The 15927-nt window shown below is 47.5% G+C and overlaps 3 protein-coding genes across 3 annotated transcripts; all 3 read right to left on the reverse strand.

Moving 5' to 3' along the window:
- Positions 1–21: 21 nt before the first annotated feature.
- On the reverse strand, positions 22–870 carry PtA15_4A161 (uncharacterized protein; the record flags this gene model as incomplete). The annotated part of the gene is made up of 1 exon (XM_053168017.1): positions 22–870. The coding sequence occupies one exon, from the start codon at positions 868–870 to the stop codon at positions 22–24; it is 849 nt and encodes a 282-aa protein (XP_053019268.1).
- A 10069-nt stretch (positions 871–10939) lies between these two features.
- PtA15_4A162 (uncharacterized protein) lies at positions 10940–11701 on the reverse strand (the record flags this gene model as incomplete). Its single annotated transcript, XM_053168018.1, has 1 exon — positions 10940–11701. One exon carries the CDS (start codon positions 11699–11701, stop codon positions 10940–10942), a length of 762 nt encoding a protein of 253 aa, XP_053019269.1.
- A 2263-nt stretch (positions 11702–13964) lies between these two features.
- Positions 13965–15512, reverse strand: PtA15_4A163 (uncharacterized protein; the record flags this gene model as incomplete). The annotated part of the gene is made up of 9 exons (XM_053168019.1): positions 13965–14102; positions 14196–14304; positions 14383–14532; positions 14614–14847; positions 14926–15015; positions 15091–15106; positions 15192–15259; positions 15331–15351; positions 15433–15512. The coding sequence occupies 9 exons, from the start codon at positions 15510–15512 to the stop codon at positions 13965–13967; spliced, it is 906 nt and encodes a 301-aa protein (XP_053019270.1).
- Between the last annotated feature and the right edge of the window lie 415 nt (positions 15513–15927).

Below are 15927 nucleotides of genomic sequence, written 5' to 3' on the forward strand. Positions count from 1 at the left end.
GAGGGAAGACCAAGCCAGTCGTTAAGCCTCTTCAGGATTGCTCAGTGCGGCCCTCAATTGGTTCATTCGGGTCCTTCTTGCCTTTGAGTCTGGATCCAAACTCAGCGAGGAGCGCTGGGGTCGTATCTGGAGTTTGGTTGATCCAGTCGATTTCCCCACTGTAGACTGCTCCGTTTGAGTCTTCTTTGATGGAGAAAATATCTTTGATAAATCCTGCTTCATTCCTCTCGAACTACGGGTTGACGCTGGTACATCGGTTACTTGTGCTTCAGCCACCCTCTGGTCCGGTTTATCCTGTTCCGCCCAAGTTACTCTCTTGGTGCTGGCGACTTTGGCCTCTTGGGGCATTTTGGCTTGTTGGCCAACACTCGCGGCGTCTGGGATTCTCGAACTTTCCAATTGCGCCTGGGACGAGGGTGCCATTTCAGGGGGAGCACCCTGCCCTCGGACGTCACTTGTACTTTGCTTCATGCGCTCTGCAATCGTTTCCTCGCTGGATCGAAGGTCTGGCCGCTCGAGAGGAATCGTTTTATCTGCATTGAGATCACGAAATTTCATGGCATCTTCATCTTTCTTTAGTGTGCTACCGTCTCTCATGGTCGCGAGATCCTGAGTCTTCACAGTTGTCGTTCCGGCGCCACCTAGCTTGGTTGTGTCCTGCATGGAAGTCCCCAATCCTTTTCCAGCGCCGAACGCCGAGTTCAGATTGTCTGTCCCTATTAGTCCTCCAGCTGTTTCAACCAAAGCGTCTGCACTCCTTCCGCTTTTGAAGGACATCATGCCGTAAACTGTGTTGAGGAAGATACAATACGATAGCAGAACCTGCACTGCCAGTGTCTTGAAACTCGGGTTGCTGTTGGTGGGAACCATGATGATTACGATGGGAAATAGACTGCGCTTTGCGCAAAATACCCTGTTAAAAATTTCTCTGTGACTCTGTGATAAGGGTATCATATTGGGGATTGTGTGGACTTGTATGGACTTGAAGTTGCATGAGGTAAGCAATGTGTTTTCTTGTTATCGGTAGAAATTTGTCAGTGTCCAAGAGTGTATGATAAGCTTTCGCCTAATCTGAGCTAAATGAGTGGGAGCTTGGAAAGAATGAAATATTTGAGAAAGTGAATGAAGGAAAAACAATGCTGGAGGAGGGGGAAGCACGGCTCAGTCAATACCCATTAGACAGAGGCTGGGTTGATCATGAGGAGTTAGAGCCAGGATACCAGACCTGGATGGCGAGAGAATCCGCTGACACCTGCAACTTCAAGGGCGCTCTTACACCACCGCTCGATAAATTTTGAATCAGCGCGTGGGCTCGGCTGCGGGATCAGGAACAGGTCTGGCATGACCTCTCCTCCCTGCTTTTCACGACGGAGACGGTTCGACGCCGGCGATGGGTCAGAACTACGTGGGTCTGACCCATCCGACCCGCATGTCAAGCCAACACCGCCGACACATTGTGTCGGCATGACACGTGGGTCGATCAGGGGTCATGGATTGCCCAGCCGACCCCATCCAGCCCTGGCAAGCAGACCAACAGTGTCATCAGGTTGGACATGCCTGATTGGCTCCGTCAGCTTGATCACCTGTCAAATCCAAGTCCAACAGGACTCCGCAGCGGACGAAGGCTTGTCTCATTGAGCAAGCCAACGCCGCCAGCTGGTTGGACCTGTGTCGAGCCTCAGTCATGATCGGCTCGCCGTCCGGGTTAGCTAAACGATTGGTTGGGCTTCTTTTTTTTTTTTTTTTAATCAAGTCACCTGGATGCGCCTCTTTTGCTGTGAGAAAGAGGCTACACCACAGGTGAAGTTTTAAAGTTTGAATCCAGTAAAAATACTGGAGGGCAAGAAAAACCGAAAAGCGATCGGAATGCTTCCGGTGTGGTCAAAGGACCGGAATCATTCCGATCGCAATTCGGGTTAAACCCAAACCTGAAAAGATGGGTCCGCGCCGGAATGAAGTCGGAATTCATTCGACTTCATTCCAGGAAACAGACCGGAATCTCATTCCGGTTTCTTTCCTGGATTTTCCCCGGAATAGTTTCATATACGACCGGGCAAGCCCCACAAATGCAGCCTTATATCCACTAATCACACACCTGACTGCATAGTGTGTCTAGCATACACCACCCGCAAATGGGTGTGGTTTTCTCCGCAGCCACACCCAGTGGTTTTCCTGCGGAACTTGTGCGGCCCCCCGAAAACTCGTGCGGCCCCCGGACCCCCTAGCTGCATATCATTCGGGGTCCTTATGGGGCCAACCGGTCATCAGCATAAATCTTGATGACCGGCGAGCTGGCTGGTCATTGAGGTTGTATAAATGTACCTCAATGACCATCTGAACGGTCATTGAGGTATACATAAACCTCGATGACCGGCCAGCTGGTTGGTCATTGAGGTACATAGTACCTTGATGAGCGGAGCCAACCAATCATCAAGGCATAAACCTCGATGACCGGAGCCGGCCGGTCATCTGTATACTTCGATGACCATCTCAATTGAACGGTCATCGAGGTGTGGTATTCAGATGACTGGCCGGCTCCGGTCATTGAGGTCCTTGATGACCGGTTGGCTCCGGTCATGATCAAGGACCTCAATGACCTCAATTACCGGAGCCGGCCGGTCATCTGGATACCACACCTCAATGACCGTCTCAATTGAATGGACATCGAGGTGTATGCCTTGATGGCCGGTTGGCTCCAGTCATCAAGGACCTCAATGACCGGAGCCGGCCAGTCATCTGAATACCACACCTCAATGACCATCTCAATGGGACGGACATCGAGGTTTATGCCTTGATGACCGGTCGGCTCCGGTCATCAAGGACCTCAATGACCGGAGCCAGCTGGACATCTGGATACCACACCTCGATGACCGGTCAGCTCCGGTCATCAAGGTGTATGCGTTGATGAACTGTCAGCTCCGGTCATCGATACACCGCGATGACCGGCCAGCTGGCTGGCCCTTGAGGTACATATTTAGGTACCTTGATGACTGGAGCCGACCGGTCTTCAACGCATACACCTCGATGACCGTTCAATTGAGACGGTCATCGAGAACGGTCATCGAGGTGTGGTATCCAGATGACCGGCCGGCTCCGGTCCTTGATGACCGGAGCCGACCGGTCATCAAGGCATACACCTCGATGACCGTTCAATTGAGACGGTCATTGAGGTGTGGTATTCAGATGACCGGCCAGCTCCGGTCATCGAGGTCCTTGATGACCGGAGCCAACCGGTCATCAAGGCATACACCTCGATGACCGTTCAATTGAGACGGTCATCGAGATGTATGACCGGCTGGCTCCGGTCATCAAGAGCCGACCGGTCATCAAAGCATACACCTTGATGACCGTTTGATTGAGACGGTCATCGAGGTGTATGCCTTGATGACCGGTCGGCCCCACAAGCACCCCGAATGATATGCAGCTAGGGGGTCCGGGGGCCGCACGAGTTTTCGGGGGGCCGCACGAAAACCACTGGGTGTGGCTGCGGAGGAAACCACACCCATTTGCCGGTGGTGATAGTGGTCAAGCAGCTCCTGTGGGATGGATCAGCCAAATGGTGCTGGTTCGATCCCCCCCTTTTGTTTGACCAGTTGCCCACTCGCATTTTCGAGCCTTCAGCAGCCCGCGCCAACCCGTCACCATTCCGAATACCCATCAAAAGCAATTCGGAATGGGGTTGGCAATCCGAAATAAATTCGGAATCCCATCCAGTAAACCGCTGGATTGCTTTCTGGAGAATTGCCGACCGTCAATGGACGGTCCGCCCTTGCAGGCGGGCCAACCAAAAGCATTTCGGTGGGCAATCAAAATAATTTCGACGCGCTTCACCCATGGTGTACACAGTTCAAAATTTTACAAAAAAAAAAGTAAAACAAACAAACATGTCAAGAAGGAAAGCCTCCAAACTTTACAGGAATACATGTTTTGCTGTGTATATACGACAAACAGGGAAGTCACACTACAGGCATGTAGCTGTTGCTGCGGCATGCAGCGTCACCCTGTCGTTGCAAGCCCGCGTGACTGCACAAGTAGGCGCAGTTACTGCGGCCGCGACCCCAAATGCAACGTCAGGTGATGCTGCGGGCCCCAACAACACCTATTTGCCCGTAGTGCCAGGGGCAATGCTTTGTGCCGTAGCGGTTAGTGGTGACGTTACGGCCTGGCCGAGGGTTGTGGCTGACGTTTGAGTCCCAATGAGTGAACTTTTTGATGGGCAAGCTCGATGACCAGCCAACACCCACTGTTTTGTGCGGCCGCTGTCGGAAGATACGCCGACAGCTGCCCTTCCGTGGGCCTGCCGTTGGAAGATCAGCCAACAGCCGGCATGCTGTAGGCCCGCCGTCGGAAGATCCGCCAATGAAAAACCCCGATACATCCCGCTATGAAACATTAGATTGGCCAACCAAATTTTTGGGTGGGGTTGGGGGGGTTGGGCCAACGCAATTCATTACGTCGGCACCCAATCAACCGCAACCCGTGGTGCACGCTTGTACTTGGTTTCTTTTTTCTTACTCGGAGTCGGAGGGGAAAGAGTTGTCAGCGCCACCCACCCCGTGTAACATGGATGGCTGAACTCATATCCATGAAGCTGGTGATTATGCCAATGATTTAAGCTTCTTCCAAAAGACGACCACTGCTCTCTAAGCCAACGACATGGTTGGTTGGCGGCTCCCTTTTCTCATTGTTCTTGTCACTTGACAATGGCCAGGTCCTTTCCGTAACAAAACATGTCGGGAAGAAAAGCCCTTCAAAATCTGGCAAGCTCCATCCTCCTGACGCCAGGGAGCAGCTCCAGCCCAATAGTCAAGCAATCAACGCGTCCTTTTGTGGCAAAAAGGTCAACAATGTTGGGTCCGAGGCTTTTCAAGCCGTCGGAAAAATTAGCAAAAATACGGCTGTAGGATAAAAGTTAAGTTCCACAATCAGGCAGTTGGTACACTGCAATTTATGTCAACTAAGAAAATTTCATTGTTGAAGCTGTGAACTGAGGTCGAGGTTGAGAGGAAGGGAGGAAGGGCCTGAGGAACAACAAGCTCAGAGATACTCTGAGTGAGACAACAAAAGGGGCCAAGGGAGCCCTCAAAGAGGGCAAAAAGCTGCTAGCTTGCGTGGCGGGGGAGCGCACACGCTACAAGATTGTATCCTGTAGAGGCCTCAGGGGAATACGCGCAGAAGAAGATGAATTCATTTCCATCTAAGCTGAGGGACTTGAATCTATCACGACTTTGGGGCTGATTTGTGGGACAGAAGGTGAACAATGAATATGCATCTGGAGGGAATGAGAGAGTGACAGGGAGAGGAAATGAGCGACAGGGAAGGGACAGATGAGGGAAGAGAAACTGGGACACTGGAATTTCAACATTCATTTTATGATATCCATTCCAAGCTTGACTGAAAATATCCAATTCCACAATTTTAACCCTTGGATAACTTTAGAAATTGGAGCAATTAGAGGCAAGATACAGATACAGGATGAGTTTGGAGCCTCCCAGAAAATTAGTTACACTTCTCCTATTCTAAATAACTAAAATGTGCTTCTGTTGTCCCTTGGCTCCTCTGAAAGGCCAGGTGCTCAGCGGCCCTTGCCATAGTGGAGGATTCCCAGTTGGGTCTGCAACTTGCAAGCCCCTCAGATATAAGGGTCCGGTGGACCCTCACTGAAAATGATAGGAAAAGGCACGTGGAGCGGGCGGAAGCCGGAAGTTCTAGGTCCAATCTGTATTGCAAGCTAGCCGGGAGGGAATGAGTCCCTTAATTGGTAAGTACAACTATGTAGGAGAGGAAGAAGGAGGACAAGGGAAAAGGAAGAGGAATCAGAAAAGACTGCTTACCTAGCCGGGAGGGAATGAGTCCCTGCCGGACTAGGGAAGTGGGAACTCGAGTATAAGTGTTCATCTGCGCCAGGGGTCATGTAATACTGTGACCCTTTGTGTGAAACCCTGTCAAGGGCGGGGGCTTCACAGAAGATTTCAATTGACACAAACTACTTGTTAATTTTTGGTCAAAAGGAAAATATTTTCCTAGCCCTCTGATTCATCATTTTCATGTGCACTGGTCATTGGTCTGATAGTTGTGTTATTTTAGGATTCAGAGAGGCATCTAGAGCTCTCTAAATGACCTCCACTCTCCTCCATTCAAGCATCCATCAGATTTGATAGTGCAACACCTCCACATATCACACATCATTACTGTAGAAATACAAGCTCAGGCCACCCACAGCAACCGTTGTGGTAGACGGAAAAGTGGAAAAAATGAAAAAAAAAATTCTATACCACATAAGTACTCATAATAGGCCTCAAGATACCACCAAATGGACCCCAGAAATGGATTCTGCGGCCAATTTTACCCCTAGTCACCACTGGAAGCACCCCTGGGCCCCCTCTAGTGTGGAATTTACACCTTGTGGACACCTATCACACGGCCAGCCCCAGGAACCCAGCTGTCACCTGCCTCAACCCAATTTTCACAGTAGTACACTTATACATATCACAGGATACAAACATACATCTCACTGTCAGGCTACACTCATTACATATTAACTACATACACTCCTTTATATACATAGGATGACATCATTTACACTGTTTCTGCAGCCTCAGACTTTTTTTATACACTAATTAACCCTGTATGACAGCTCATGCAGTCTACTGTCACCTCATGCATGCGTTAGAATGCTCTTTTGTATATTCTGACATCATTTATGCACCCCTGGCATATTTAGAATGTTCTGTGGTATATTCTGACACCATTCATGCACCCCTGAGGGGTTATGACATCATTTGTATCTACTCCCACCAGCTAAAATCCCTCACCCTGTTGTCTAGATTAGCTAAAACCCTAACCCACAAGCCCCTTTGGGGCTCCACTTTTGTCTATAAAAGGAGCTCTCTCCACCCCCAGTGGTCTGCTCCCCAGTTCCTCACCCAGAACTCACAAGTCACCCAACACTCATCCACAATCAAATCCTAAAACCCTTATAACAATAAATCAACCCTTATAACAACATTTCAACCCTTATAACAAATCAATTAAAACACTTACACGTTGCCATTCAAACAGATTTCATCTGGAACAGACCAGACCTATCACTTAATAAAACTTGCCAAGCTGAGCTTGGTGGGTCTTGTTGACTGATAACAGAAGGGCAAAGCTTGCAACACCATCATACCCTTCACCATTCAGCAAAAGGGTTTCATTACCACTTTTGAGTCTTACACCATCAAGGAAGCTAGCGCGGTTGGCCCCAGAACCAGCTGCTCGTAGAGCGCGGTTTCCCAGAACCCCAGACCCAGCTGCGCAAAGAGGTAAGCCCTCTAGCAGTCCAGCCCTAACCCAATCTCTAGCTGACAAGCTTCACTCGCTCACTTGCAGATACAGCACCCGCAACGCTGTATTCGATACAATCCATGTATTGTATATGCATATACATCGGATAGTATCAAATGCTCAATACATGATATCTTTTAAGCTACGGATTGCATCGCGCAGGCGATGCGATCCCAATCCAATGTATTAGTTACCCAATACATGAATCACAGATATCATGTATAGGATCAGGAATCCAATCATATACCAATCCCGTATCTGGAGGATTGTTCTTGGCACATAATTTCTTCACATTTCTCAGAAAGGAGTGGAGGGGGGGATAAAAACAATTCTGAGACTGCAGCAAAGCGGGGGAGGATAAGAACACATAAGAAGATAAATAAAATAAAATTCTAGTCGGGTTGTTCCTTTGTCTTGCTACTTGAAGCGTTGCTGGAGGGTTTGATTTTAGCTTGCTTGGGTTTTGATTCCGCGGCCTCTGCCAAGGCTTGGTCAATAACACCTTGAGCTTTGGCAAAGTCTCCTTCAGCCTTGGAACCTTGTCGTAACCATTGATGAGAGCTGACACATCTCTCAATGGTTCAGATTGCCAAACTTCCTTGGTCGTGTCCACATACATCAGCGGCAGCTGAGACGGAACGTTCGAAGCTTGCTGAGGTTGCCGAGCAAGCCAAGTAATCCCTTGCAATTGACGCTAAGATGGGAAATTCTTGATGGTGGTCCCAAATCAATAATTGTAAAATGATATTAGCCAATTCATCAATTTTATTGATCAAGTGATGAATCTATGGACTTACCCTCCACCAATTAAGGCACTTGTCTGCATTATCCGCTGGAAGTTTATATTTTCCAGTAATATACAATGCCAACTCGTCCACATTTTCAGCCTTGGTTGCATCTGGGAAAAAATCAATTTCTCATACCGTTTGTCAATGTTTAGTTGAAGGTTGACTCTGAGCTGGTGGGGCCACTTGCTTTGAACCAGTCTTGGATTCTTCTTCTAGCTTTCGCTGGTCGTAATGCAGCTGAAGAAGGCCTTGGGAGTAGTCGTGATGGTCTGGGAAGCACACCTGGAATATAGAGAGCCAATAAGCCGGGTTGAGCTGAGCCACATCATTCATCTTCATCGCTTTGGGGGTCTTGGTATCAGTATCAGATTCCGATTCATCATCATCCAGATCAACATCCTCGCCATCTTCATCCACATCAGGGTTGAACCAATTGGCCTTGTTGGGTAATTCAAGTTCTTCACCAATTGTCTCCAGGCCAGGAACATAGTCAAGGGTACTTTTTTTGACCTTGGTCAAACCCGTAGTTTCCAAGTCGATTGCCTTGAGGCCAGCGGTCAACGGAAGGTGCTGCACTGTGGAGAGGGTGAGTTCTGAGCTGGATGTGTTGGAGTCATTTACTTATTTGATGGTTCTGAGTCGGTGAGATTGGGTTGGATTGATGGGATCAATGGAAGGAAAGCAGTGTGCTATCAGGTTTGAGTTGGTGAGATTGGGTTGGATCGATGGGTAGGGAAGGAAAGAGATTGGGCTGGATCGATGGAATGAAAGCAGCGCGCTATCAGGTTGAGGTTTGAGATTTCCAATTTAAATCCATACATACACTCACCCTACCCAATACACCCAATTGCATTGGGTATTGTCTCTGTATAGGATTGGGCAAGCCAATATATGGATCCCAAAAAACCTGTATTGCATCAGGGGGCAGATACACAATTGTAAAAAAAAAAGCGCTGCGCATTGCTCAAGCGCTCCAATCCAGATCCACGGATCTCCAAATGTATTCCAATGCGCTACTTGCTAATACAAATACATGGATCATATTGAATACAGCGTTGGCACCCGCAATGTGAAAAGGAAAAAGATACTCAGACTACAAGTACGTGCTCAAGGAGAGTTAAAGCTGCAGTTCATAACAAAGCTGACTAACTTTAATCTTGCAGATTCCTTGCAGAACGCATCAGCAATCAGACCCCAGCCTCCCTACTTGATAGGATAACGGCCAGCACCGCAAGCGGTGAGTCAACGCATCTCTTATATGCAGACAGATCATAAAGCTAAAATTATCACAAACTCCGTTTGACAATCAGGCCCAGATCCAGCAAATCCGTATAGACAGGATAAGACCAGAATCCTTAGTTGACTGAGGACCCTGGAAAGCGCGGCCAGAGGTTAGTAACCAAAATCAATTCAAAATTGTGGGATTCATACATTTTTGAAAGAGGTTTTCTTGCTCTCGTTGCCAAATCTTGCAACATGCTGGGGAGGAAATGGCAGTACATTATTTTCCCTTCAAGCGTACATGTGCCCGTCTTTTCAGAATTGGGCTATCATTTTGGGTTGCCAGCCAAAGTGGCTTAAAGCATTCATACATTTTGGTTACTAACCTCTGGCCGCGCTTTCCAGGGTCCTGTTGACTGGCTCCTGCTTTGGTAAGCCCAGAGCACAAACTCAAAGCACACCTGGATAATGAGAGCAGGCGCTAACAAAGGTGCATTCCCTAGACTCATACTTGACACTTCTCCAGCCACGTGCTCAGAACATAGCAACCCAAGAAACTCATCAGCCTTAAAGCTAAGCACCCATTTTTGCTGCTTTTAGGTAACTTTGTTTTTCTCTCTCTCAACTATAAACTTGTAAATACATGGCATTGAGACAAAGAAAAACAAACTTTTAGTTGCTCCAAAATTTTCAATTACAAGTTACAACTCCCCCAATACATGCAGGTTGATCTGATTGATATCACCCTTGTTCTCAATCAAAAAATCCAGGCTTTGAACTCTTCCTTTTATCATGAAGTCAAGTTGACATGCTTGGCCTCACAAATCCTAATCGGAAAAGTTGGATCTCTTGTGAGTGTCTTATATGTAACCAAAGCCTTGACATTTTTCTACGAGGGCTGAGGTTTGTGTATGATAGGACCATTCTGCACTTCATAATCACAGTAGAGATCATGGAGGTCTTCCCGTTTATTGCTTCCTAAGGGAAGTATACCCTTGAATTGATAATCTCAAGAAGGGTTGCGGAGTCCTCTCCGCTGTGGCCTTGCGACCCTATTTGATGCTTAACATTCCTCCGCTGGGATGAGTTGCCCTCAGTTTTGGACTGTTGAATAGGTCTAATTCTTTGGGTGACTAGCTATGTATGAGAATGTTTATATAAATAAAGATAAAAGAGAACTGTCTGAATGAAAGGAGCAATCTCCTGAGGCTGTGATTACACATTGTAAGCAAAGGATCTGATGAGGATGGGCTGCCTCATCTATGACAGAAATCAGCAACATTAGAAGCCACAAATCGACGAATATGGGTTACAATGGGGCTTGAAACAGCCTAGGTAGGGATTGATCGAGGTATACATGGTGAGAAAAACCGCTGAGTTGAGGATGAGACAAGAAAAGACAAATTTTTAAGGGTTTAGATAGCTCTGGGAGATAAAACCCCTACACCTGGACCCTGTATAGGCCACTCTTGGCAAACACACCTGTGGCAACATAGACATTGTCTTCAGCTACAAATGAATGGAAACTTGACTACATGAGCAAAATAGGTGTCGGCATACCAGTCGCTGGAAGTTCAAGCCACTTGTGTCATCGAGGTGGCTCAAGTGGCCTTGACAGCGTTGTCCAGAGCTGCCGTTAATGACTCCGGTTGTATCTTGAATCTGGGCGAGCGGGTCAATTTCTTCACTGGAGATCGCCCCGGTTGAGTCTTCTTTGATGGAAAAAATATCTTCAAGAAATACTGTTTCATTGCTTTGAAGGTCCACCTGGGTCGCGAAGGCTGCGCAAGGGGTCCAGGTTGTTTGTTCCGGAGGACAGACTTTGGTAACTGCTTTGGTAATCCGGTTGACACTGGCGCAACGGCTAATGGTGCCTCCGAGATTGTTCTCTCCTCATCCGCCCATTTCACCTTCTTGGTGCTCGGGACAGTGGCCACTTGGATTTTTTCGGCCGCTTGGTCAATAGTGGTCGCGGCTGGAATTCTCGACTTAGGAATTGAATCATCCGCATCGAGACGATTAAATTTCGTGGCGTCCTTGTCAATTCCCGAGGTGTCTTCAGCTGTTTTTAATGGCATGGCTGTCCTACCGTCTCTCATGGTCGTGAGGTCCTGAGTATTCAAAGTTGTCGTGCCGGTGTCACCTAGCCTAGTTGTATCCAGGGTACCGCCCAACTTTCCAGCGCCGGTTGCCGAGTTCAGATTGTCTCCCCCTCTCATACCTCTAACTACTGCACCCAACCCGTCTGCACTCCTTCCGCCAGTTAAAAACATGCTACCAACTGGATTGAGGAAGATGCAATACAATAGCAGAATCTGCACTGCATGTGTCTGGAAGATTGTGTTCTCGTTTGTGAAAATCATGATGATTATGACGGGAAATCAGCTGTACTTTTGGTAAAACAGACCTGTTGGAAAATTTCGCTATGATGAGGGTATTGGGGATCGGGTGGACTTGGATCAAGTAAGGAATGGAGTTTCTTGTTGTCCGCAGAAGATTGTCAGTGTAAGAGAGTGCATGACTGTCGCCTAATCTATGCTAATGAGTGGAGGGTCTTGTTATATAATGAAAGAAATAATCGAGAAAGTGAATGGAGAAAATGAAAATGGGGGAACAGTCGGACTCCGACCCAAACAACATTCAAGTATTAAGAGCCGGCAGGAGCCGGCAGACCTCGATGGAGGGAAGATTTTCTGACACCTTTGCTCGTGCCTCCCCCCCCCCCCCCCCCCCCCCATGGGCGCTCTTTCGCTCTTTAACAACCGGCTCGGTGCTCATACTTGGTCCGTTGCTTTCTTCGTTCTTACTCGATCGGAGGGGGAGCCACCAGTACCACCACCCGGTGTAACCCATCCCGCCCATGACGCTGGTGATTATGTGAAAGATTGTACATATTTCAAGAGACCGACACTTGCCCTCCAAGCCGACGACCTGTTCAGTCGGCAGCTCCCTTTTCTTTCATCGTTTTAGACAGCAGCCAGGCTCTTACGCACCCCAACCTGGATGGTAGAAAAGCCCCTCAAGATCCAGCAAGCTGCATCCTCATGACGTCCCGGAGCAGTTCCGACGCAAACAATCAACTCCGTTCTTTCCGGTGAGAAGGTAAAAAATGTTGGGTTGGTGCTATTTTGAGTCGTTGAACACCAATGTCGTCTCCAGCTGTAAGATGTAGATTAAGATCTAAATTTAACCCACATAATTGCGGGCCGGGTCGGCACGATGCTCAAACCCACTCGCCGGCTCGCGAGTACCCGGCGGGCCGACCGACCATGAAAAAATTGTGTAAAATCTAGCTTAAACAAAGCCACTCGAATGGAGGTCCGGGGACCCGCGCGGAGCGCTCTCCAAGCCGCCCTCCCTGCCGCTGCCAGCCACAGCACCCACCAGGGCTTGTGATGAGTTAGATGTAAAATAAACGAGTCCTTCCTACATTAGGGGGGTTCACAATTGAATTTTACTAAACTTTGGAGCCAAATTTAAGGCCCTTGTGAACAAAATTTTAAAATTTTGGGAAAATGCACAGCAGCAGGTGATACTGATCAGTCAGTGCAAATTATCAATTTTTTTAAAAAATGTTCGTAAACACCTTAAAATGTGTCCCAAAGTTTTGTAAATTTCAATTGTGAACCCCCCTATTAGCCCGGTTCACATTGGAGTTTTAAGTCCATTTTTATCCATTTTATCATTAAAATTTATCATTTTTTTCAAGTTGGTCAGATTCTTCTGAAACCACTTTTTTGGATGATTGAAAAATTTGTCAAAATTTTATGATAAAATCAGATAAAAATAGGTTCAAAGTCACCAACGTGAACCGGGCTATTGTGTACCCTAATCGCAGTTACATGGGAATCTGTGAAGACAAAGAGGAGAGATAAAACGTGAAGTTTTGATTGAAAGTTAGGAACCAGATTGGACACTGTTTTGCTTTTTTGCGAGAAAGGGGTGGGTAGCATAGACTGGAGCCTCCAGGTACAACAGGAATGAGATCTGCATGAGATATTTCGAAACTGTCAGAATAGCATTATTATGTTTAACTGAAACACCAACAAAATGATAGTAATACAGTGTCATTTTGAAGGAGTCACATAAGATTGATCCAGGATTTTCATAGCAAGGGAGATCCAACGACCGCAACGCAAAAACAAAGATGTCTTGATCAGATGTAGTATGCGCTCATCTGAAAGTAGCTAATTTGTAAGACCATAACTCTCAAGGACGAGAAAAAAGAAACACGACATGCAAAAAAGGTTACATTACATTGTATATGCGGGATATAAGAACATCTGCGGAGAATCCGGCAACAACAACAATGGAAAAAAGGGGGAGGAAAAAGAGAGAGGCAAAGTAATCAAAGAATTTCCAGCAGAAAAAAGAAGCGGGGTCTATGTAAAACAAAAAAGAATCAAAAAAGTAAGAACGTGGAATAGACAAGGAGATGTATGGACAGACATTTTCTAGAGTGTTTTTTTTGTGTAGTTTGAGACGGGAATTTGCAGGGCATGATGATTGAGAAAGAAAAGCTGGACAAGAAAGGATATCGAATAGGAACAGGGAATGAAATGTTGGGAGGAGATAAGATATGCTAAAGGGAGTTCGACGGGGGAGAAGGACTGGAGGGGGGAAAGGTTAATGGAGTTTGGGGTCAATCTTGATAGGAATGCGGGCGACGTAAGGACAGAGCCCGAAGATCCCGCCGCGCTTGATTTCGAAGCCGTCTGCGCCTTCTTTCAAGCTCAAGGACATCAATTGCAATCCGACAACAATCTAGTAACATAAGACAAAAACAAAATTATGGTCAGCAATTTCGTCCAATTGATGATCGATTGTGATTTTGGGTAAGAGGGAGAGAGATTTTACCAGATATGAGCCAGTGCCTGTGGCTAGATGCCACCAAGCATGTCCTTCCAAGACAAACGACAGGGGTGTGCCCAAATATTCTTTCAAGTGTGAGATTTTATCACAGAATCTGCATGGAAAGATTGGAGTAAAACAGAGGTAAGAATAAGAAAGGTAGTACAGGCGAACGCGATAGAAGAAGACCTACAGGTTGTCGATGTTCCAGATCAGGAACCCGGTGATAAAGGTGACAGATCCGATGGACAGATAGCGGATGGCATCGGCCTTGTTCTTCTGCTCCCTGTAGGTTCCTTCAGGCGCGGCGCGGACGGTGTAAGCTGAGCGGAAAGTGGCGAGTCTGTGTTTGAACGCGCAAAGAAGAAGAATAAGAATGATGAGCAGGTGTGTATACAGGAAAGGATATTCAACCGGGGCTGACGTTTGGATGGTTGCGTATGCGACTTGATGGAAGACCGGGTTGGGGTAGCGGAGGTAGATAAGGCTGACGCCGAAGGAGTAGATGGAGAGGAGGTAGGGCAGGCAGCGAACGAATGGGGTCCGGGGAAGGCTTGCGCTCCCGGTATCGAATGCGACGTAGGTGATGAATGCGCAACAGAAGATCATCGGCAGCTCGTCTCCGAGTTGCCATTCGTACCGTAATGTGGCATGGAACCTGAGCAGCCCAAAGACCATCAGCACCTGATGTGTTTTTTGTTGCTTTCTGGTGGGCCGGGGCTATATGGTGACTTACAGGAAGCTTCCGAAGCCTACGAGTGCGATTCCTACTTGACACAACGCCAATGGAAGTGGTAGTTTCTCGTCTCTGCATTTCTTCACTCCGCTACACACGACATCCAATTCAGTTAATTAGAACAGCGCGCCATAAACCCGTTATCTAGAAACAAGATGTACTCACTAGAGGGCCCAAGAAACTAACACATAAACCAGAGTCGCAAGACAAGATCAGTTTTAGTTTTCTTGCGAGCATGTTCCGCTCAATGAGATTAAATGGCTTACCAAAAACCAAATTTGAGAGTGTGTTCGTAAATTCAGCAATAAATCTTGTGATGGCATAGTTGGCTTCACTGTATTTGGAAAAAGAGAGTGAGTGAGATGCTGGAGGTCAAGTCATAAGCTGAAGGGGGCGGGGACTGACCACCAATCGATGGAAGAAGTTCTGAAGCAATCAATCAATGAATTTGAGGAATCAATTTATGTTTCTGAGGATAAATATTCTGGAGTGTCAAGATGTGCTTACGATGGACCCCAGTAGCCTTCTGCTGGTGGCTGATTGGACCACCAACGAGTCACATGAAGGTCGGGAGGAGAGAGGCCCATTGTGGATTGAAGTGGTTGTGGTAAACTGGATGGTATTTCGAGCACGCCTGGAGAGTGGTTGAGAGTGGTTGGTGCTGGTTGGGGTTGAGTCAGGGGAGGAGAAGGCGGCGGAGTGTCAGTGGTGGCTGGGCTTAAATAGGATGGACTCGGCGAAGTGTCAGCTGCGAAAAAAAGAAGAAGAAAATTACAAATTAGCAACCGCAACAAAAGAGAGCTGCAACTGAACTGGAAGGGATTGGACCAGCTTGGGCGGGCGCAGAAACAGTGGGCACGTCACTTTGACTTCACAAATCTTATCTGGGTTTGACAAGTACATAAGTATGGGGTTATCTGGCAGTAAGTGCATATTCCAGCGCCAGGGGAGCTTCAGGGATGTGTGTTGAAGTATGGGGTTATGGGGAGCAGCAGCGATGCC

The sequence above is a fragment of the Puccinia triticina genome, chromosome 4A (assembly GCF_026914185.1).
Source record: "Puccinia triticina chromosome 4A, complete sequence".
Lineage (NCBI taxonomy): Eukaryota > Fungi > Basidiomycota > Pucciniomycetes > Pucciniales > Pucciniaceae > Puccinia > Puccinia triticina.